This window comes from Dipodomys spectabilis, unplaced genomic scaffold (assembly GCF_019054845.1).
Source record: "Dipodomys spectabilis isolate Male_0828 unplaced genomic scaffold, ASM1905484v1 ptg000045l, whole genome shotgun sequence".
NCBI lineage: Eukaryota > Metazoa > Chordata > Mammalia > Rodentia > Heteromyidae > Dipodomys > Dipodomys spectabilis.
The window spans coordinates 2,221,075-2,245,602 of record NW_024870722.1 but is presented as its reverse complement, the minus strand read 5'-3'; the positions used below and the strand labels follow the sequence as shown (position 1 = coordinate 2,245,602).

The window sequence follows — 24,528 nt, the reverse complement described above, 5'->3', positions numbered from 1 at the left end:
TCTCTGCTTGCTTGGGGAGAATGTGTAGCCATGACCTGAAGTTCACTCCTTCCCAGCCATTTTTATTTTTTCTGTCTTGCTAGGCAGAGACTGTGTGTGGCTTCTCAATGCCCTTCCCTCTCCCTGTTGCCCCCTACCCCTTTCATGAACCTGGACTACAGAGTCTGGTTCTACACATTAGAATTTTGAAAAGCCAGGGAGCTTCAGGAAGAAAAGGCTGGATGAGGGAGGCAAACTTGCAGATCGGAAACTGAAACCCATGTGTAAAGCACTTACCATGTCTGCTGCCAACACTGCTTCCAGAGCAAGACAGCCCAGCCACTTGGATGCAAAATCTGGAGGACCGAGGAAGCTAGCAGGGTTTTCTCAGCAAAGACTAAGGCCCTACATGTGAGCCATTCGAGGTCCCTTGTAAGGAAAAAGAGGATCCCTTTCAACTGTTGTTCCAGGCTGGAACCAACCCACTGCAGCTGGTCCAGCCCGAGGGGAGGGCTTGTTAGCCACAGAGACTCTAGCCCGGCCCCACCCAGATCTGCTAGGTGGGTGCCTACTCATTAACCAAGTCCACAGGTGTTTCCTGGGCAAGTGTGAGTTCAGTGAGCAGCCCCTCACTAGGCCCCTCCACCCAGGCAAAGTGTCCTATACGTTTTTTGTGGCCCAGCGATTTTTTTAGTTAGTAACTAAATTATGCAAGAAAGTGTTTGTTTTCTGGTCCTGGGGCTTAAACTCAGGACCTGAGTGTTGTCCCTGAGCTTTTTTTGCTCAAGGCTAGCATTCCACCAGTTGAGCTACATACAGCTCTACTTCTGGCTTTTTGTGGTTAATGGGGATAAGAGTCTCATGGACTTTCCTGCCCAGACTGGCTTTGAACCATGATCCTTAGATCTTGGCCTCCTAAGGAGCTAGGATTACAAGCATGAAACACTTGTGCCTGGCTAAAAGGTGTTTTTTGTTTGTTTTCTAATAGGACAAATACTGAGTCTTTTCAAGATGTGAGGAAATTGCCTTCTCCAGATGTGGGCGGATTGTCTGTTTTTGAGGGTCTGCCCATGGCCAATACCAATATCTGTGATTGTTCCAGTCCTTTATATAAAATGACAAACTATTTGCCTAGGACCTGCTCACATCCTCCTGTATACTTTAATCCCTGTCTATATTACAATTTTCAATGCAGCCAAAATTCTGGGTCAATAATTGTTATACTATATAATGCAAGGAGCAGAGGTGAAATGTCCACTATATGCTAAAAAGTAAAGCTATCTTGGGCATCTCTTTAGGGCCAGGTAAAGAACCCCCAGTATTCATTGTGAGTTTAGACCAATACTTAACATCCATAAAATGACCCAGAGTGATTTAACAAAAATTTCATTTATAGTCACTATCCCAGAAAGGCAGTGTGTGGGGGGTGGGGTGGGGGGAGGGGTGCTGGGGCTTGAACTCAGGGCTTGGGAACTGTCTCTTAGCACTCTAGCACTTGAACCACACTGCCACTTCTGGCTTTTTGCTAGTTAAATGGCGATAAGAGTCTCATGGACTTTCCTGTCTGGGCTGGCTTCTAACCAGGATCCTCTGATCTCAGCCTCCTAAGTAGCTAGGATTACAGATGTGAGCCACTAGCACCCAGCTGGGCAGAACATTATAGGTATCCTGAAAGTTAAGAAAGTCCTAAAATACAAAAGCCTTGAAGAAAGTTAATCTATGTGCAACAATACTTCCTCATATTACTAGGTACAGGAGCCTGCCCCTGTATCATCACTGACTAGTATTATTTTGCTGATCAGATGAACTTTATCCTTCTTGGAGCCCCTTTCCCACCCCAACTAAGTATTCTTTTCTCCTTTCCTTTCCTTTCCTTTTCTTTCCTTTCCTTCCTTCCCTTCCCTTCCTCCCTTCCCTTCCTCCCTTCCCTTCCCTTCCTCCCTTCCTTCCTTCCTTCCTTCCTTCCTTCCTTCCTTCCTTCCTTCCTTCCTTCCTTCCTTCCTTTTGGTAGATCTGCGGGTAATAAAACACACAGTAGTCAATTTTTTTGATTTTTTGGTTTGTTTTTAAAGAAACTGCATACATCATCAGACAAACAATAATTTAAATACCATGCAGTTTCTGTATGTACAAAACCTAGGCCATAGAGATCCAGTTTAATTCATACATCATCTTCCTCACACAGCTGTCATCTGTGGAACAAGAACCTGGAAGAGCACGGACTGACGCTCACCACACGCACTCACTCCTATACAAAGACGAACTATGTACAGACACCGGAGAGCAACTGCAAAGAGCCGCCGGCTAGGGGATCACCAGACAAATGGGAAGAAAACGTTGCCGGAAGTGACCTTTGCCCACTGGCTGTGCAAGGAAGGCGTGTGTGACAGCCTGAAATTCCACACCACAATGTTCAATCAGCAAATATAAATACAGGTTCAGAAGCGGGAGAAAAATAAACTCAGAGCTTCTTATCACAATGGACCATCTCCTTGTTTGGTTTTTCTCTCATCTGACAGAAAGGCTAAAGTTTTCCATCTTTTACAGGGCTTTGAGGGCCTTTGGGGGAAAAAAGAATATGAAAGTGGAGCAGAAATTTCACAAAAGCAAATCGGCCAGAGCCTCTAGTCAAGGTTGGGGTTTGAGGTGGGGTTTGGCACAAAGTCTCATTATGAGAGGGAACTGATGTGAATTCAAATGACAGCACACTCCACTGGGCATGGAGACCCTCAAATATACTGTCCTCAGAACTGCACGCACATGTTTCAGGAAAGGGGTGTGTGTATGTGAAGCTGTCTAGCCCACCTCTTTTCCTTCCCCACTTAAGTCAAATCGTCATTTTGGGAAGTAACACAAGTTGCTTCAGTAACGATATGGGGGAAAAAAAAAGAAAGAAATATGGATAGATCATCCTAAAAGACCTTAAGGGTTTTAAAAAGAGACAGCAGAGGGCCCTGTCCTGCAGGCTGCTGAGCTGGGTAAAGCCACTTAACTTGGGTTTGTCATAGCTGATCCTGAAGGTCAATGACCTTTCAGGAGTATGGGAAGTGCACCCTTAACTCTGAGACAATGACTTCCACAAAGGGTGTCCTTGTAGCAGGAAGAAAAGTGGGGACTGTTCACTTTCTCCCATGCAGAGAAGGGACTGCTGTCTCAGGGCACTTGGAAGGGCAACCGGGCCTGTGGGCTGACTACAGGGATGTCAGTTTGGGCCTTCTGTTCCCAGGGGGAAGGCCCAAGAATCCAGGCCAGTAGAGAAACCCTGAGCCTTCCTGGGAGGAGTCAATGGAATGAGTTCCCAGGACTCACTCCTGGCTGGGGAAGGCCCGGAGGTCAGGCCAGGGCACTGTGTGCTTCCTAAAGCACAGCTGCTGGTTAGAGGAAGTGCCGACCTCAGGCCACAGCCAGGCAGGCAACTGGGCCTGCCCACAGCACATGCCTGCCTGCTTTAGAGAAGTTCAATGAAAGAGCCCTGCGGTCTTGTCCTACCGTTTGCACATTCAAATGTCAGTAAGCCTTTCCAGAAGACTGTGTTGACAGCCATGAAGACTGTGTTTATAGCCACGTTAAAATCTCAACCACATTTTCCCTGAATACCTCTCCCAACTGCAGGAATTATTCAAATTCAACATTCAAATAATAATGAAAAGATCTAGTGATAGTGGTGTCCTTGGGCTAGACAGAGTCGTGCGCTGCCTGTGGAGATATCCTGAGCTCCCCCTCACTGTATCTCTCTTACCATGGAGAAATTAATGCCTGCCAAGAGATCCATGGCCTCACGGATGGATTTTACATACTAAAAGTAACTAGGTTTCCACACAGTTGATGGTGGGGCCTTGATTCTTTTAGGGATAGCCAGGCTGGCATCTTTCTAAACCCGGGGCATGTGTGGTATAGAGAGAGCTATCACCAAGAAGGACTGTGGTGATCCTGAAGCTAGGCACACCACAGATGGTTCAGAAGAGCTCCGGTAAGGAAAATAACGCCCCTGTGGCAAGCCTCATTAGCATACTTGTTAGAGTTTGGACAACCAAACTATATATATATATATGCCCTGGTCAACAGAGCTTGCCTTCCTGGGGTCCCAGTACACAGGACTATTGGAGGCACATCTCCAGCCTCCTACCATCAGCAGAGAGAAGGATTCTCTCTGGATCGGTGGAGCATGGAGGTGCTCTGTGGGTCGGCATGGCTGGCCCATACTCAGCTCTGGACATCTCCATGGAAATGCATCAGACAGAGAAAAGAGAATTAGAAGGCCATGGAGAGGTGCTGGGGTTCCAGTCCCTCAGGGGCTGGAGAGCCAGTCTTATAGCATGGCTTCTGGTCCCCATGCCTGATCCTAAAATCAGAAGCTGTTTATTTCCAGGCCACATCATCTTAGTAGACCCTAGGGGGCATAGAGCAGCTGAAGGATACCAGCCAGAGTTTCTGACCCTGACGGGCTCCTCATGTTCATACAAGTGAACGCCATGTTTTTGATGGTGTTCATCTGTGTGGATCACCTATGGCATTAGGCTTCCTGAACGTGAGCGGGTCAATTAGTTTGAACTGATTAGCTAACAACTCTCCTTTTCTATCCCAGAGCATCTGAGCAGGCATCTCAGCTCAGGATAGGGGGCAGCCTGGAGCTTAGCACCAGCTTTCCCCATCCACTCACACATGCTCAGGACCAACAGGCTAGAACACAGACTCTCCCAGGAACAAACTGAAGAGAAAGGATAAGAGTGACCCAGAACTCCTCCCTCCTTCCTCATATCCTCTTCCTTCTCCTCAGGGATTCCCCAGGACGGGTGCCACATCTGGAGCCAGTGCGTCTGGCCAAATCTAGAAGGCCAACTTTGTACACTCACTCCCACACTAGGCCACATCTCCCACATCCTTGGACCCAGCTCATAGTCCCTGGTGAGGAAGGAATTCATGGCAGACTAAACCAACACGGTGCCTGCCGGGCCTGGATGGAGAGGGTGAGGACCACTCCACCTCTGCGAGGTCTTCAGTCTGGGCTCTGCTGGCTGCTTGGGACCCATTTCAGTACTGGAAGTAGAGCCTGCAGTTCTGATGGAGCATCGGTCACCATCACGATGTTGTCACACTTAGAATCCTGATTGTTTCCTTTTATTTTGCTGCTGCTTCTTTTTCTTCTCTTTCTCTCTCTCTCTCTCTCTCTCTCTTTTTTTTTTTTAAAAAAAGGCAGTTCAGAAGATTTACATCTTAATGGGGAAGTGAATAAATACCAGCACTTATGGTTCTTATAAATTTATGTTTTGAAGACAGCAGAGTACTCAAGAGCAATTCCACTGTTAAGGTCGGTGAAACCTAGGAAAACAAATAACTTAATCAAAGACCAAGGCATTGGATTTGGCAAGACCACTTCCCATGTTTGTGATAGTGATTGGAGGAGGTATAACCCTCCCACGTGAGACAGCTCCACACAGGAACACACCCGAGTACCAAATTCCCCTCTAGTTTTAGGACAGTTTTAATCTGGAGTTCCTAGGGGCTAAACCAGGCAGTTCTGGTGGGCTGGGTCTGTCCATGGGCCTGGTTCTAGTAGCAGGCTGGAGGAGGAGCCTGGACCATTTTCCCTACATGTTTACCAAAGGAGAGTAAGTGGAAGAATGAAGGCAATCACTTACTGGCTAACCAGCCATCTAACCTTTAATAAGCCCTTTAGTGGTCCCATGCCTTAGTTTCCTCAAATGTCATCACCCAGCACTGTCTTAGAGAATGGCAGAGAATAACAGACGTGAGCTCACTCTGGAAATTCTATGTGGCTTTGGCCTCTGTCGACTGGGTAGAAATTGGGATCCACTTTGCTTTCCACTTTTAAGTTTTCATAAAAGTTCACTTCTGGTTTATTGGTAGTATGGTGCTTTTACATTTTTCATTTGAATGAATTTAAAAAGTGAAGTTTCAGAAGGCTTCCTCATCTTACTTTGAGTAAATGTGGAAATTTATGTTGACTTTTCCTTTATCTTTCCTCCTTGATACCAGCCAAATTACTTGTGACCCACAGGAAATGCTTACTGCCATTGGATGGAAGGGAGGAACCCCAGCTAATCCCCCCTGGATACTAACCTTGTTAAGTGTCTACTCAACTCATGAACTTCCATCTCAGTGCTTTTAAATTCATTGAGCTCCTTCCGAATGGCAGCCTGGAATGAAGAGCTTGTCAGCACACAGTTTAACATATCTAATGTGGATTTTTTTCTTATTTTTACATTGAGAACTCCTTTTATTGAGAAAGGAAAACAATCACCTAGACTGTCCTCTGGAACCTCCTAAGATTCCTCTTCTTAGGGGAAATTGATGAGTACCTAATACAGCAAGTGATGCTTGTTGATGTGACTATGATTTGTTTTCCATTTCTCCCATTAGGACAAGAATAGCAAACACAGTGGCTTTAGCTTCTTCAATTCTGTGCATCCTTCACTGGATACACTCACTGGAGGACCGTGACCTTGTCACAGTCTGTGATAAGCCTGGAGCCTCATTTCTAGGGATCAGCCTGGAGTTTCATACCCTTAAACTGTCCAGTGCTTGCAAAAGCACTATCTTGCCTCTTTGGGAATAGCCTCCCAAGCTATGGCTTAAATGAAAAGTTCATGTGTTAGAACTTTAATGCTCAGTGCATGGTATTGAGAGGTAGTGAGGCCTTTAAGAGACATCAAGAAAGATTAATGTTTTTCTCAAGGGAGTGGATCAGTTACAGCAAGAGTGGGCTGCTAAAAATATAAAGCAAGACTTGTTTTTTTTAATCTTTTCTTTCTTTCCTTTCTTTTTCGTTCATTCGTTCCTTCCTTCCTTCCTTCCTTCCTTCCTTCCTTTCCTTCCTTCCTTTCCTTCCTTCCTTCCTTCCTTCCCTTCCTTCCTTCCTTTCTCTTTCTTTCTTTCTTTCTTTCTTCCCTTCCTTCTTTCCTTCCTTCCTTCCTTCCTTCCTTCCTTCCTTCCTTCCTTCCTTCCCTTCCCTTCCCTTCTCTTCCCTTCCTTCCTTCCTTCCTTCCTTCCTTCCTTCCTTCCTTCCTTCCTTCCTTCCTTCCTTCCTTCCTTCCTTCCTTCCTTCCTTCCTTCCTTCCTCCCTTCCTCTATGTGTGGGCTGGTACTGGGCCTTGAACCTGGGGTCTGGGTACTGTCCCTAGGCTTTTGTACTCAGGTTGCTGCTCTACTACTTGACCTACTTCTGGCTTTTTGGTGGTTAATTGGAGATGAGAGTCTCACAGACTATTCTGCCTAAGCTGGCTTTGAACCCCAATTCTCGGATTTCAGCCTCCTGAGTAGTCAGGATTACAAGCCCCTGGCACCTAGCAACTGCTTCTGTTCTATTATGAAACACCTTGAGGCCCTCACCAGACCCCTGAACTTGGGACTTCCTGGCCTCTAGTAACAGTGAGACTTAATAAACTTCTTTCCTTATAAAATTACCCCATCTCAGGCACTGGACCGTCTTATGCGTTGTCCAAGTGGTGAAGAACACCAGCAGTGACCTTCCTGCTGATCACGGAGGGGAAGGGGTGGGAGAAGGAGCACTATTAGGAATGAATAGCACTATTAGGATGGAGTTCTGAGCACCCACCAATAGAGGCAGGCGGTGGCCTGGCTGTTGGTCTCTTTTCAGGCTTGCCAGCAGCACATGGAAGTCTCCCACCACAACCCTCCCCATTTTTCCTTGTGCCCTTTGCATACTTTATCAGCAGCGGTGAGGCGGGTCCACGGCTTGTCTGCCCTGCGGTCATAGTCCTGAGCATCGGCCACCTCCACGTAGTCACTGAAACGGATGAGGATCTTCCTTTCCCGAAGTTCTTCCACTGTGGGCCTTTGACTGAGCTGCACAGAGGGATGAGAGAAGAGTCAATCAAAGCAGTTTCACCCATAAGGTCTGTTCATGAAATTGTAGGCATTGGAAAACAAGCTCCAGAAGGGCAACAGGCATGGCACGTGGCAAAGGCAGAGCAGGGGTCTGGTGTGGGGCAGATCCTGGGTTCCCAACTTCTGAAGCTACTTCTGACCTATGATGATACAACACGTTTCAACCAATGTTATTTTAAAACAAAAATTTCCCCATGTTTAATGCTATATAAAATAAGCAAGTATGTCCAGCTTGTTTTCTGGGGTTTTTTTTTTTTTTTTTTTTGGTGCCAGTCCCAGAGCCTGGGCACTGTCCCTGAGCTATTTTGCTCAAGGCTAGCCCTCTACCATTTGAGCCACAGCTCCACTTCTGGCCTTTCGGTGCTTAAGTAAAGATAAAAGAGTCTCATGGACTTTCCTGACAGGTTGGCTTCAAACCATGATCCTCAGATCTTAACCTCTTCTGTAGCTAGGATTACAGCTGCCAGCTTCCCCTGGCTATGTTTTTTTAAATTGTCACACAGCTGCTTGGTGGTGGGTACTGGGACAGACAGAAGCAGGCCTGCAATGCTGCTTGGCCAGTGGTGGGAAGCTGTGGCGATGTCCACTGGAGACCTCCTATGTGGCGCTGTCCTGCCTGAGGTAGCCATGGCATCAGTGATAGACCTTTACGGGAAGTCACAGGCTATATGTCTGGTGTTGCTGGAAACAAGAATAGCGGCCATCCGGGCACCAAAAAATTCCTCTCAAAAATGTTGCACCCAAGGAGGATTTGTACTATAATTAAACTATATTAAAAGCATTTAATATTTGCCATTTGAACCTTAGATAGAATAGAGTCTTACTCACAATCTCCTTTGTGTTCCTAGCTGGATTTACCCTCAATGCATTGGACAAGCAATATTCCTTTCTGTATGTGCTGACTCCAGGAAGTTTGTTAAGTCCTGACATTTGAGTTTATCTTTCTGGGAATCATGTCCTGGATTTAACGTACAGCCTGTCTCTCAGTGGCAGCGTCTGGAGGGAGTGGAGATTTAGTGTGAGCTCTGAAAGACAGAGACTATTTGTCATGCCTGGATCCTGCCAGGTATTTCAAACCAAGAAGGTACTGTACTCAAGTGTCGGGGGTAGTGAGTGAGAACAAAGCTGACTCTCTCTGGGGTCTCAGGTGGAATGTGAACCCCAACACTAACAAGCAGTCACTAGGAGTCTCCTCCATGAGTGTGGGTAAGCCTGGGATCAGCCCCCAGCCATGTGAAGCTACATCAGCCCTTAGGAAGGAAATCATCTTTGTTTGGTTATCTATCCATCTGTCTGTCTATTGATGGTATTGGGATTTGAACTCAGGGCAGCAAATAATCTTTGTTCAGTACTTGCTTGGTGGTACTGGAGTTTGAACTAAGGGTCTCATGCTTGCTAGACAAGTGTTACCAATTGGGCTATGCAATTTTCACCCTTGGGAAATAATTTTTGTGGCCAGCGTTGGGTTTTCTGGAGATGAGACTGAAGAAGGGGTAAAGGAAAAGGACTTGTAGCATTTGTATTAGTGTATAGTAGCAATAATATCATGTGTAACAAAAATATTTAAAAAAAAGCAAGTTAATTGAGTCCCAAATTTTACTAGTAATACAACCCTGACCAAGTTCATTTCTTTCCTTCCCTCCCTTCCTTCCTTCCTTCCTTCCTTCCTTCCTTCCTTCCTTCCTTCCTTCCTTCCTTCCTTCCTTCCTTCTTCTCTTCTCTTTTTCTTCCCTTCCTCCCTTCTCCTCTCCTGTCTTCTCTCCTCTCCTCTCCGCCCCTCTCCTCTCCTCTTCTTCTCCTTCTCCTTCTCCTTTTCCTTCTCCTTTCACTCTTTCATGGTACATACTCTAGTGTTGAGCTACATTTTCATTTCTTTGGAAAGAGGTGAAGGGCTGGAAGCTTTTTAGTATAGAATTTTTAGGTTATAATCAATTTGTCAAAAGAAAATGACAGGTCAGTTGCTATCAGCATCAACTTCTGGGTTTTATTTTTCCTACTAGTACATTAGAGAACTTTGGACTAAGGATATATAAAATGAAATACAATCAGTCCTGGCATATGGACTTGGTATGATAAAGTCCAGAGAAAAGAATTTGCCCAGAGCTGGAGTATGATACAGACCTGCTGCCTCTGACAGGTACCACAGCTCTGTGGACACAAACACATGTGCAAACTGCTTCTCCATTCCCCCAGTCATTCCCTCCTAAACACTGACCCTCTTTTCCCTCATGCTCACTATTTCTTAATTTCCCAAGCCAGCACCAGGGCAGGGCAAGTGCTACAATCTCCAGATTCATTTCCCTGGGGGAGGAAGGAGAGCAGATCTGGGAGGATGCAGTTATCTTATCTGCAAAATGTAGGGGTTATTTGGGTTAGCCTTAAGGGATGTGGGAAGCAGCTCTTGGCCACTACTAAATTATATAATTATAATTAAGTTTCTCTCTGCATGAGCCTATAATATTTTTAAGAGATAAGAAGTGAATAACTGTCTAAGCAATTTTTATGGCTATCTTTTCAGCAAGCAATCTGAAAATTTGGGAGAATTTTGGAGTCCTAGCCATCCACTCTTCTGAACTTGAAGTCTTGATTTAAATATGTTTTGAATGCCTAAGCCTTTCTACATCAGAAAGGAGGAGTTTACAATAATCTCTTTTTCATATTCATTAAGGTCATGCTTAAAACAAGCCAATGCATTTCCCCCACCCTTCTCACTCTACAATGGAATAAATGCATTCCATTGTGTATCCAAAGATTAGGAAGTCTGAAGGATGGAGAAGATGAGATCTTGACAGAGGTTTGATTTAACCAATCAGAATGATTCACTGAAGTCCTAAAGCTCTCATTCTATGAGAGTAATGCCCTGACTGTTCAGTCCCTTGTTTGTCTTCCTTTAATTAATTTGGCTTTTGGTTTGTCCCTGATGTTCAGGATGCTTTTAGGGAGAGAAAGTGTTAAATATAAATCACTTTCTTAATAAGTGGTACAAAACTTTAGGACCTCTGAATTTCTTCCTTTGCATGCTATTTCTACTGAGGGGGGGAAATAACCCTACAAATAAAACTTCTTGAGATTAATTTTAATGGATCAGCATCTTTAAGATGGTCACTGTAGGAGGCTGATTGAAGATACTTTAGTCAGACAGAAGATAGTGTCATAGCTGGGTGTCATCAATTAATTAAACTTTTCAACATCATCCGAGAATAGCCTCAAGTTTTATTATTCAAGTTTATTATTCAAGAGACCACTCATGTTGCATGAGATCCCTGTGGGGATTTGCATTGCCCTATTATCTATTTGAAAGTTTAAAAATATACAAAAACTCCAGCTTTATGACTATCTATCAAAGTTGTTTTTCAAACACCTTCATTAAATTTATCTGTATTTTTTACTTTTTTTCTCATCTAATCAGTCAAACTGGATTTAGCATAATCAAATCAAATAATTTTTAAGTATTAATGAATAGTATCAGGGGAGCAAGGAAAAATCACAGATAATGGTGTTATATTTGTTTGTTTGGGGGCAGTAGTAGGGTTTGAACTTAAGACCTCATACTTGCTAGGCAGTGGATCTACCATTTGAGTCATTTAAACAGTGCCCTCACTTTGTTATACTTGTACTACTATTTATTATAATTTTAATTACTTTTTGCCTTTTGGAGATAAGATGTCACTATTTGCTCAGGTTGTCCTGGAACTCTTGATTCTGCTACCTTGACCTCCCAAGAGCTGGGATTACAGGTACAAACTAATATGCCTGGCTGAACTAATTTTTATCACAAATTTCTGGTGGTCTGATGTGGTGATAGCGGGTGTGTGTGTGTGTGTGTGTGTGTGTGTGTGTGTGTGTGTGTGTGTGTGTGTGTGTGTGTGTGTGTGTGTGTGTGTGTGTGTGTGTGTGTGTGTGTGTGTGTGTGTGTGTGTGTGTGTGTGTGTGTGTGTGTGTGTGTGTGTGTGTGTGTGTGTGTGTGTGTGTGTGTGTGTGTGTGTGTCTGCTATTGAACTCAAGGCTTCTTATATTCTAAGCATATCCTCTACCACTGAGCCATATCCCCATCTCCTGTAAATGAATTTTATTGTATTTTTTTGTGTCAGTCTTGGGGCTGTCTCAGAATGTCTTTGGCTCAAAGTTATCACAGCACCATTTCCAGCCTTTTCTGAGTAGTTTATTGGATGTAAGAATCTCAGGGACTTTCCTTCCCAGGCTGGCTTTCAACCACAATCCTTACATCTCAGCCTCCTGAGTAGCTAGGACTACAGGCGTGGCCACCAGTGTCTGACTCTATAATTACTTTTTAAAAACAAAGTATCTACGGTGATTGAAAGTATAATGCAGTGGCCATTTCGGTGATAAATGGTGGGCTGCAGCTAGCCATGAGTGATGGGGAGAGGCAAAGAGAACCTAAAATGGAGATCTCTAAGGGAAGTACTGTGATTAAGACTTCCTAACTCACAGGTACCCTCAGTCTTGCAGACTGGACCTAGGGATAAGAATGTAGTCTCAGCCCATTTCTGTGATCACTCAAACCCCATTAGGCTAGTGTTATTCTCACTGTAAAGACAACCTATTTTGAGTCTACTTGTAGTAGGTACTTAAAATGTACTTATAACAGGTACCAAAACTCTTTGAACTGTCATGAATTAGCTAACATCAGGAGAAAAGCCTGAGCCTCCATAAGCTATTTTTTTCTATAGTCACTTTGCAGTCACCTTGGGATCTAGCGAAGACAGGATTTATCGATAACATCTTTATGACCAAGGATGAAAACTACCCCTAAGGAACATGGAGCCTCTGGGATAGGTCATCCTCAAAAGAGAACATTTACCAATAATGATCAGGCTGTGACCTGGAGCCTGAGAAATCACTGCATGGGAACCAGGTTGCTTGCCACAAGTGATGACAGCGATAACTGGAATCCAGAAGAACCACAACTGAGATAATGACCTTGTCATTATCTGCACACCTTTGTCCTTGATTCTTCTTCTATTTAAGATTCATGTTGGTGCCCTGAAGTTGGCTGGCAATAAACTGAACTGCCATTGAGTGGCATGTCTATGCCACATAAACTCCTTTTTCTGCCATATTTCATTCCTAATAAACTTTCCTATTACTTTCACTGTGTTTGCATGTTGCCTTACTTCTCTGGCTGGACACAAGGACTGAGGTCGATTAGCTGTGCCAAGTTTCTTGTAAATACCTATATTGATTTTTTTTTTAGTGGGGAGGTGTTTGGTCATGGGGCTTAAATTTGGGGCCTGAGTACCATCTGTGAGCTCTTTTGCTCAAGGCTAGTGCTCTACCACTTTGAGCTATAGCTTGTTTCTGGTTTTCTGATAGTTAATTGGAGATAAGTCTCTCATGGGACTTTCCTTCCCCAGCTAGCTTAGAACCTTGATCCTCAGACCTCAGCCTCCTTGGGTAGCTAGGGCATGAGCCACCAGGGTCCAGCTATCATGAATTCTTAAAAACAAAATATCTAGGGTAATTGCAAACATAATGCAATGGACATAGGGTTGCCAAGGGTGGGTGCTGTAATTCAGTCAGGACTGATTGTCACCAGTCCAAGGGATGAAAGGTTGAAAAGCTGAGCGGACTGCCATCCCCTAGAGAACTGTGCTCTCTGACACAACAGGAAAAGGATAAACACAGGGTGTGATTGGCCAAGAGAGTCCAACGTATGCAATAGTCTACCCTCTCCTGGTACAGCTTTTGGCATGGAGAATGGGCTCACCTTTCGAGTTAGCCGCCTCTTGATCTCTCGTTTCTCCTCCTGTTCTTCTTGTTCATTCCGAGCTGAAAGAAATGTCCAAGTTTTGGATCTCAGTGCCCAAATACAGGTTCATCCTATATAAGTCTTAGCAGGTGTTAGGTCCAAGTTCCTCAGTTTGAAAAGGGGAAGAGAATCACCCTTCCCCCCACATCCTCCCTGGTCCCCTATCCCAGCCACCCTCTGCTTGGGGGAACGTGTCTAAAAATATCTGCATTAGGTCAACTTCATGATGCGCAGGTTGATCTTTTCATTTTGCTTTATGTCAAGGAGGGTCTGCAGACCCAGGTAGAGATGCTGGGTGGAGAAATGTGGTTATAAGACAAAAGGGCATGAAAGGAAGTGGTGTTAGCAGAGATGGGGGTGGGGAAATAAGGTTCCCTTCTTGGGTAAAGGCCTAGGCCTCATTCCTGTCCCAGTGAGACAGAAGGGCTCATTATGATGTGGCCCTGGTATCTGGTATGCTGTGGGGGGGAACAGATTAGATTCCACCTGCTACTGGCACAAAATGGGGCAGGGCCAGCAGCAAGGAAGGCCAATTACCTTGGGAAGAACTTCAAAATGCTCACCTTTTACAAACCCTGATTCCATTAATTCTCTGAATCTTCCAAGAAGTCCATAGAACAGGTGTGAGCTCAGGGTGAGGTATACAATTGCCTGCATTTAGACTGGGTAAGGAGTGCCTTAAGAGCAGACTTGAGCCGGAGCTTTCTTATTAAGCTTAATATGTGGGTGAGTTACTCTACAGAGTTTTAAAGAAGATGCGGGGAAGGGAGCAGAGACTTGAGGGGTAGAAAATTTGGGTTTATCTCTCCATTTAAGTGAATACCTTGGGCAGGCCATTTTCCTCTAGGCCTTGAAGGAAATTCCTAGTAACTATGGAACCATATGTACCAACTCAGTACTGTCTAACTTAAGACAAATCATGGCTGCCCACTAGTGTCATAGAAACCTGTCATTCTCATCCACTGGCTTTCCCACATATGTGTGTGAGGCTTGAACTCAGGGTCTGGATGCTGTTCCTCAACTTTCTTGCTCAAGGCCGTGTTCTTATCACTTGAACCACAGCTCAACTTTTTGCTCACTAATGGGAAATAATTGTCCCAAGAACTTTCCTGTCCAGGCTGGCTTTGAGCCATAATCCATAAATCTCTGCCTCCTAGGTAGATAGAACTAAGGACATGAACCACCAGTGACCAGCTCACAAGTTGATTTTGATCCAGCGTGCATTAAAGATTGCCTTCTTTTCTCATTTTGCAACCACAGTGGTTGAAAGCTACATTTTGACAACCTAGAGTGTTGGTGCAAGCTTGCAATTTGATTCTGGCCTCTGTCTCACTTACAAAAGAGGTCTTTAACAGAGGGAAGAAGGAAGAGGGAAATTCTTGTACTTAGAAACAGGTATAGGGACTATCTGATGAAGGTCCCTGTTTGGCCATTGAGGGAAGGCAGCAAGTACAACCACAGCCAATTCTAGGTGGAATCATGCTCAGGACTTGCTAACACTGCCCCCTTCTCCCCACACTCCCTACTGCTTATGAGGTGAAGGACCTTGAATAGGATCAGAGTCTTTTTATAGGGGAACAGGAGCTATATGAGAGTCTATATTATGTTCTGGGATAGATCACCAGAGGACTCCAGAGGGCTCAAACCTTCCTCCAGGAGCCATCTTTCCTATGGATTTAACTATTCTGGCTCTCTCCCAGAATTGTCTTTAAAAAAAAATTTCCTTAGATAAAATGAAAACTCATTAAACTCAGCCATCAATAGCTTAGTATGAATTAACTCATCAGAGATAAAACTGGGAGGCAGATAGCCAGATTCAGAAAAAGAGAGAAACCAAGAATGACATTTACAAATATGCAAATTTCCCTGGGATAAATTAATCTATGAAACTAGGCAGCCTCTAATATCTTAGTTAGGAAACCAATCTGTCAGCATTTGGAGGGAGAGAGCAGGAAGAAGAAAATGCTACACTTGCAGCTAGGAGAAAGGCTGGAAAAGTAAAATGATAGCATAGCCTTGAGGTGGCTAGAGAGGGCTTGGGTTAAAACTTTGAGCTAGGCTGGGTTTTCATCCTTGCTTTACAAATGAAGAGAAAGCCCCCAGGGGGTTAAGTGACTAGCCCTGGGCCCCTCTCCCTCATCCCCACTGCTAATGAGTTAGATAAATAGTTCAGACCTCTGTCTTTTCCTGCAGTTGCATATTGCTTGGGGCTGGCTTTTCTTCTCTGTACTGGGGACTGGACTCACTCTGGCCTGGTAGGCCCCTTCTGAGCCATGGAAGTGGGCATTCTGTGTCAGAAGTGACAGGGCATGGAGCTTCATCTCCTCCATGGTTTCTTAGTCTCTCTTAGAGGTGGGGCCACATGCTACCAATCTACAGAATCGGTACCTTTAGTTCAAAGTCATTTACAAACCCAGTGTCATGAACTCTCAGGTAGAAGGTGCCAAAACAACCCCATTAGGCAACTGGAAAAAGGGACCAGGAAAGACCCATGATGTCATCATTACAGAGGCCACTGTCAGAGTGTGTTCATTATGTGCTCAATGTGCACAGGGCCAGCCAGGGTGGGGCTGGAGGACAAACCCACCCTTCCCTTCAGCCAGGAGGTCCCTGAACTTTTCCTTTAGTGATTTAAAGCCCAGGAAATTGTTGGAGGATATTTTTGTATATGACTGGACATTTCTTGTTTAGCAAAGTAGATTAGTTAAAAGTCACTTTAGAAAAAACAAAGTTCGAGAATGCAGGGGAAAAACAAGTTCCTCTCTGAAAACTTTACAAATTGGGAAATGATGAACTTGTTTGAATTTGATCAAGTATCTCTTTGATACGTAGCTATGTGACCAAAACCAAAAGAGGGAATGGAAGAGAAGAAAAGCCATGGGAGCCATTGTAGGAAGCCCTTCCTGCTTTGGTCCCATGGGCTGACTAGAATCATGTAGCCGTAGACACCCAATACCAATGGTCTGAGGTCATCTTCTCCCAGGAAGTGGAGAAACTGAAGGTGGGAACAGAGCTAATGCCCTTGGAGAGCCAAATGTGAGCTCAGGGATTTCAAACCTTTTCTTTCCTTAATTAAACCTTGCCTCTTCTGAGATAAGTATCATTTTGAGAAACCTAAATCATCTGTGGAGGTTTGCAGCCTCTTTGAGCTCAGATATTAGATCTGAGGTCCCAAATCCAGTGGGATCTGGACCTAGTAAGTTGTATAGAGATGCCCTAAATAAAGGCAGATCCAAATAAGCTTTTGGAGCCAACAGAAGAGAGGAGGAAACATGGCAATTTGATTCCTGATTAAGAATCATGGATTAGGGCTTTTCTTTCCTTCCAGCAATGAATCTTTATAAATTGAGACACAAAGGGAGACAAATGCATCCCTAATCATGATGATCTCTGACAAAGTTTCTAATGCCATTGTTCAGCAGAGGAAGCGCAGTGCTTTCACTGGTTCAAAAAGTTATACCCAAATTCCTAGAGACCTAGGAGCCATTTGAGGTGCCCTAGAGACAGAGGAAGGAAGGCTGAAGACAGGCCTACACCTAGCCTGGGATGGGGGCGGGGGTCTGTTGCCATGGAGAAGGGAGACAGGATGCTGAGTCCAGCCAATGCAAAGCAGATGGGCTGCTTGCAGGGACTGCACATGCCAAGCCTCTGTAAAAGCCTTCTCAGGCAAAGTCAACACCAACCCCCAGCAAATCATGCAGCACTGACCAAATCACAAGGCCATTAGGAGGACAGGTAGAAAACTGCTCACAAGGACATTTCAGATTTGTTATGTGAGAACACTCAGCTTCCCAGAGCCAGGTCTTGTGTGACTGACTGGTGTGTGTGTGTGTGTGTGTGTGTGTGTGTGTAAGTATGGATGGATGGATGTGTCCTACAAACTGCATAATATATATTTCTCTTCTGGAGAGAAATTGGAAGGGTGTTTGCAGGCTGGGAGAGAAAGGGTCATGGATTAAATGAAAAATGGTATTTTTTGGTCAGTTGAGGCAAGTGAAAGGTAGTATTGATTCATTATATAGGAACAGAGTGATTCAATTTTTTAAAAAAAAATTTGATATCTACTACCAAATCAAGTCATGAAATAAGTGACTTAGTATTTTGTATTGTTTTTATTTTTTATTTATTTTTTAGGTATCAAATGGTTCCTCTGTCCAGATTTTATTGTTAAACCAGACTCTGTCTTGTTCTTTCCATAAACTAGGAACAGCCGGTTTTTCCTGTCTTACAGGCATGCCACTGGCCAGTTGAATCCAGACAGACAGGAAACATTTTTACTTGGAAAGCCCTTCCCCCCTCTCCCCACACTTTCCACTGTAAAATTAATGTTGACAAAAGCTGAGGATTTTTTTTTTCCTGGCAGGTGCTGATCCTGGGACTTGATCTCAGGGCCTGAGTACTGTCCCTGAGCATTTTTGCTCACTGCTAATGCTCTACCAGTAGTCACAACTCCTCTTTTGGCTTTTTGGAGATATGAGTCTCATGGGTTTTGGACTTTTCTGCCCAGGCTGGCTTCAAACTGAATGATGATCCTCAAATCATTCCGATCACTCAAGAGGATCCTCTGAACCATGATCTTCCAGATTATTCAAGGGGATCTCAGCCTCCTGAGTAGCCAGGATGACAGGTGTGAACCACTAGCCCTGGGCTAAGGCTGAGCAATTTTTATCAACAGCAGTTAGCTGCCACGGAAAGCGTGTTTGCTGGAATCCATTCTCAAGTGGCGATTTCCCCATACACCAGTTTTTAAGCCAATTTGGTTTAAAGGTGACTAATTCTCAAAAACACTTACTAGTATGTTTTCTCAGTCTGTTGTGTTTTTTTTTCAGTCTCTCTCTGTCTGCAATTCAGAAGGTTCTGAGTGCAGTCCACAGACTTCTTACCAATAAAGGAGAAGCAGGAGGACTCCAACTTGCCTTCTCTGTGCAGAGGCCCCTCTGCTTCTGACCCACAGGGATGAACCTCAAGGAGGGAGGGCTTTGCAATCCCCTCTCCCATGACCTTCACGGTAGAGGCCCCATTCAACAAATACTAAAGTCACCCTAGAGAGCTCCCAGGGTGCCCTGGGCTTGACTTACGTTTCAGGATGTTCCTCTGCTCCAACTCTTCAGCAGTTGGCCTCTGGCTCAGCCGCCTACGAAAAAAATCCAGGAAAAGTTTTTGGACCATATCATATCCTCCTCTGGTGGTTAAGCTCTTCGGCTCTTGTAGACGCAAGGGGTAGAGTCAGTGGCCAGAGCTCTTGTTCCATCCTGAGCTCCAAAAGACTGATGACTCCAACGCCTTCTCAGTTCCCCAATCTCAACCCAGGAAGGGCACTGTACGTCACTTCATGCAGAACTGCCCCACTGCCTTCCTCCCTCCACTCTGCCCCTCCCCAGCCCTGCTTCTCCAGGGCCCCAGGCCAGGGGACTGAAACTTAGTTGGATTCTCCTCTTCACAGAAGTCTCTTTCTTTCCTGATGGCCTCTTAACTAGCAGGCCTGTGGCCTCTTGCCTTTTTCCCTTGCCTTAAGGCTAGAGCTTGCTTCTTGCCACATTTGTGCACTTAGAACTTAGAGGCTCAAGGCCCGTGCGAGAGACAAAAGAGAGCAAGTCCTGTCTGCGTAGAACAATGGCTCCTCTTCTTCTTGTTCCCATCCATCATTACCAGATCCTTTTTAGACATGGAATGACAAATGAACAGGGAGAGAAAGGCCACTCCTGTTCCTGGGTGCATAACTCAGCCACAGCAAGTGAGGTCTCATCGCCAGGGTATGAGTGTGTGGGGACACAAAAGGGAGAGGTGGGAGGCAGGAGGCAGGTAGTGACAGAACTAGGTAGGAAGGAAATGGAGTGGCATCCTAGAGGAGAACTACAAAGTACAGTGGCAACGAGTTCTGGAAACAACAACATTCAGAGAACTGCATTATAGCAGTGTATTATGTGACTGCTCAGGCAGTGAAAAGCAAGACCATCTAGAATCACTGAAGACAGATAGCTCTCCTTTGCTTCATTAGCCTTGCAGCATGGGCTGCTCCCATCATGTATCTGACACCATGACAATGAAAGAAAAACCCTATAGAAGGACAGAAGTAGGGACTTAACTCTATTCTGGAAAGAAATCCTGATCCATTCCTAGCATTCCTCACCTTAAGCTCATGAATAACCTTACTGTCCATCAAAGTTTTCCCATAAAATGTGACTCTTGTTGTTTGAATTCAAGGCTTCATATTGGTGGGCTTGCTTGTTTGTGTGGCCAGTGATCTACCATTTGAGCTATGCCTCTAATCAGCTCAGGTGCTGGTGGTTATTTCGGAGACAGAGGCTCATGCAATTTTCTGCCTAGGTTGGCTTTGAACCACCATCTTTCAGATCTCAACCTTCTGAGGAGCTAGGATTATAGGCATGAACTACCAGCATGGCATGACTGTGATTTGCAAAGTCCCAATCTCTGTTGAGTATGTACTTTCTCTCTGTAATAAAACATCCATTTTCTTCTTTTGTCATACCTCTAAATTCTTTGATGGCAACAAGAAGCTAGCAACACTGAGTGGAAGTCTCCCTCTGGCCTGTTTATGAGACCTCCCAGCCTTTACCCCACAACATCATAGAATGAGACAAAGCTGTCAGAATCAAAATAGAATCACTTCCGTCAATCCCTAACAGTAGTAAGTCAATGAGGAAGGCCAAGATTTTATAATGGAGACTTTGCTAGAACCACAGTCTTGCACAAAGGCCATGGTAGCTTTACACACTTACACACACACACGTGCACATCCGGATTTGATTTCCTTTATAACAAACCAGTAAATATGTCATTTTTTTTTTTAGCTCTGTGGACCATCGTAACAAATTACTTAACTTGATCAAATTAATTAAACCCAAGGAGAAGTTCTTGGGAGCCTCAGATTTACAGCCAGTTAGAGATTATGATTTCCTACTACTGGTGGCTGGCATGAGACAGAGGAGCAGCGTTGCGGGGCTGACTGAGCGCATACCTGTGGGATATGACAGTATCAGAACAGAACTGAATTATCATTTGTTAAATTGGGCATGTGTGGAGAAACCTGCTTATCTGGCCACAGGAGTGTGCCATGTTGGGTGTGACTGTAGATAGAAAACTCTTCTTTCCCAATCCCATGAACACATTCTTCATTGCCACTGACACCCTGAGGAGGGCCTTTGCTAGCTATGTGTAGAAAGTCGTAATATGGCTGGCATTCTCACACTGCAGGAGGAAAGTGGATCTAGCTGAGCAAGTTGGTGTCATGGGTCTGGAATGCAATTTACTATGAAGTTCTTTCTCACCTGTCCCTTTACTCCTGTTCCTTTTGTAAGGGATGCATAGCGCTTTTGTGGAATGTTTGCTCACAGCCAGGCTTTCCATCAGTCTAGTCAGTGTTTCTTTTTTGGGGGTGAGGGGTAGGCTGTTCAGAACCAGTCCTCCAGATCCAAGAAGAGATTGCATCATGGTGGGCAGGCACCATGGTCTGGAGTTTTACATCAGGAGGGTTTGAAGGATGTTCTCTTGATGGTTTTTGTTGAGCTGAGTATCTCAATACCACACACATTGCATAGTGTGTGTTGGCCTTTTTCTTTTTTAAAAAAAAAATTAATCTCATAAATTATGTTTGGAGAATGTAAAACAATGAGTGAGTCATGACCAAGTTGCCATATAGTCTAATATGCAGGATTTCAAATGAGGCTCTCGATTTGTTTTTCATTTCTTCCAACGGGTCTGAGCACATCAAGATTAGTTAGTGTAGCTAAACCCTCCAGAGAGGCAGGTGTTGAAATTAGATGTTCTGACTTTGACAATGAGATTTCATAGGAAAATGATACACTGGCATTGTAACACAAAGTATCAAATAGCTGTGGAGTTGGGAGTTTGGGGACTGGTCCTGGGTTTTCTGGAACAACGTGCTTTGGACAAGGTAAAATCCTGTTAGTTCCATGTCTTTTTCTGAAACTAGTGAACAATCATTTAGTAAGCTAATGCTGACTTACTGTAATACAGATGTGTGACTCCAAACACTGCATGTATGTTAACTCATTAAATCTCTATCTCAAGATCCCAAACTTACTCATGGCTGCCACATCTTCCTTGCTGTGTTTAGTGATCTCTTCATGAATTTGGAGGATAGGAACATGGATATTTTAAGGGCATGGCAGTTCTTCCATAGCTACAGCCTCTTCCTAGTCAGAAGGTGCAAGCTGACATCTGGGCTTTCACTCTCTCTAGATCTGTCTGGCATACTCAGAGGACACAATGGTTTTGCTGCTGAATGCCCTTGGGTATGTGTGTACATGGCTGTGTGTGCAGCCCTAGTACTCAGTGGAATGACCCATATGGGTACATTAACATCCAACCTGCTTTCCTCCTCTCCCAGCACTCCTGACCCTCACTAGCCTTCTGAGTTTGAGGCCCCTAGACCACATCATCAAGTCCTAAGAATCTTCCTTTCCCCTCCTTTTTATGTGCTGATCCTGGGGCTTGAATTCAGGGCCTAGGTGCTATCCCTGAGATTCTTTTTCTCTACCCCTTGAGTAACGGCACCACTTCCAGGTTTTTCTGAGTAGTTTGTTAGACATAAGAGTCTCACAGACTTTCCTGCCCTGGCTGGCTTTGAACCACGATTCTTAGATCTCAGCCTCCTGAGTAGCTAGGATTATACGTGTGAGCCACCAACACCCAGCTAAGTTTTGTTTTTATAAGTTAAAAAACAAAACAAAACAAAATCCTGACATTCAAACTGTCCAAAATGGAGTAAGAGTCCTGTCAACAGCCAGACCTGGCTTAGGAAGCCTACAACTTAGTGGTGCAGAGCAGTGACTGAAATGTGCATGTGAAAACTGGGTCATGTTGGGTGCCAATAATCCTTGCTACACAAGAGCTGAGATATGAAAAAATCATGGTTCAAAGCCAGCCCAAGCAAGAAACTCTGTTGAGACTCTTATCTCCAATTAACCACCAAAAAGCTGGAAGTAGAGCTATGGTTCAAGTGGTAGAGCACTAGTCTTGAACAAAAAGAGCTCAGGGACAGCACCCAGGTCCCGAATCCAAGCCCCCTCAAAACAACAAACAAACAAACAAATTGTCTGAACCAGAGACTTCCAAGGAGCTGAAAAATATCCTCAAAACAATAAGTTAGGGCTGGGAAGGTGGTTCAGTGGTAGAGCGCTTGCCTTGCATGCATGAGGCCCTGGGTTCGATTCCTCAGCACCACATAAGTAAAAAGAAAAAAGCCGGAAGTGGCGCTGTGGCTCAAGTGGTAGAGCGCTAGCCTTGAGCTGAAGAGCTGAGGGACAGCGCCCAGGCCCAGAGTTCAGGCCCCACAACTGGACCCCCCCTACAAAAAAAGAAAAACCCAATGAGTAAGATGGACAAGTATCTTGGGCCAACTAGACCAACAACGGTCAGTAGCACATGGAAGGAGAGCTGGACACTGGAAAAAAAAAAGTATTCTGGTTCTATCTTGACTCAACTTCCTGAATCTCCCTTCTTGAGTCCCTGTAATTATGTCACCATTCTTCTCTATCTCATTCCTGTCAAGACTTGTTCTTAGAAGTGGGGACTATACACATTGTCCCCTATAATCACACAGAATACATTCTAAGACTCCACTAGTGGATGCCTGAAACTATAGTACATCCTGCATATAACCTGCTTTTTCCTATGCATGTATACCTACAATAAAGCTTCATGTATAAATTAGACATGGTATGAAGACAATGAAAACTGGATTGTTTAAACAGAATAACTGTAACAACGCTACAGTGATAACTATGGGAATCACCTTTCTGAAAATACCTTTATAGGACCAAGTGTAGCTAGAAATAAATAGATCAAAAACAACTTCAAAACCAAACATTTAAATCCCCACATGCACATTACACAGCTCTCTGTCAGTGCCGTGTTATCATCAGCATTTCAGTTGTTGTGCAATCTGTTGAGATCTTTTTCCTGCCCTGGGTTTGGTGAAAACATGCCTCCCTGAAAGCAAATGGTGCTCAAAAAGCAAGGTCAGAGGGCGTGGCTAAAGTGAACCTTGAGAGGTACTACTGAAAGGCAGCCCATCTGTAGCAGAAATTGAACAGTATAATGGGAAAAATGAATCAACTGTCCACAAAACAATACTGAACGCTAGGCATCCCAAGCATGCACACTTTTTCCTTAATGGCGGATTTCCTTGGAACCACACACCTGTGATACCAAAGGCCTCTTGTACAAGTCTCTGACCACAGTTGATTGCAGGTAGCTGGAAATGTGTGGGGGTGGGGGTGGAGGGGAGGTGGGGTGGGAAACCACTGTCATCTCAAGAAGTGATAGTACCAAGACTCACAGTTGAGACCCTTGAATGCATTGTGTCTTCCTAACTTCCCCCTTGCCAGTAGATTTAACTTACTGTTTCATTTAGACTAACAATAGGTTAAAACGAAACATCCTGACTCCATACATAGATATTTATATGCTAAGTGCCAAGGGAAATCTTCAGAGTTAAACGTTTATATAAAGTGACTTATCCAAAATTAAATGTTCAATGGGCTTTCAAAAGCTCTTAAATGGCTTTTGCTATTGTACTTCTGACCCTGGTATTTTTACCTCAGAGCAGCAAAATTATTTCCACACCTCTAGTGATTTCTTTATGGACCACAGCTAACTGAACTAAGAACTAAAAAAAAAAAACAAAACACAAAAATCACTGGGTTCCTGCTTAAATGTCACATGCCATCAGTGTGCTAAGTGAGACTTCTTGTTTTTAAAATTTAAGAATGGATCTTACCTCTTGGCTCAGCCTGAAGGATGCTAAGCATAAGAAACAAGTAAACCCAAGCCTGTGTTTTTTTGCATGAAAGGGTTGCAAATAAAAACAAAACCCCTAAACAAAGGGCCCTTTAGCTCTGGCCTTGAACCAAAGGAGAAAGCAG

At 44.3% G+C, this 24,528-nt stretch overlaps 1 protein-coding gene across 5 annotated transcripts in view; it reads right to left on the bottom strand.

Moving 5' to 3' along the window:
- Positions 1 to 5,111: 5,111 nt before the first annotated feature.
- Positions 5,112 to 24,528, bottom strand: part of Phactr1 (phosphatase and actin regulator 1) — a 430,764-nt gene continuing 411,347 nt past the window's right edge. For all 5 annotated transcript variants that reach the window (XM_042678533.1, XM_042678536.1, XM_042678535.1 and 2 more), the window contains 5 exons: positions 18,697 to 18,752; positions 13,577 to 13,638; positions 7,666 to 7,806; positions 6,061 to 6,137; positions 5,112 to 5,298 (listed from right to left, as the gene is read on the bottom strand). In XM_042678533.1, coding sequence (XP_042534467.1) covers positions 5,283 to 5,298; positions 6,061 to 6,137; positions 7,666 to 7,806; positions 13,577 to 13,638; positions 18,697 to 18,752 — 352 coding nt within the window. In that variant the 3' untranslated portion in view covers positions 5,112 to 5,282. The remainder of the gene's footprint in view (positions 5,299 to 6,060; positions 6,138 to 7,665; positions 7,807 to 13,576; positions 13,639 to 18,696; positions 18,753 to 24,528) is intronic.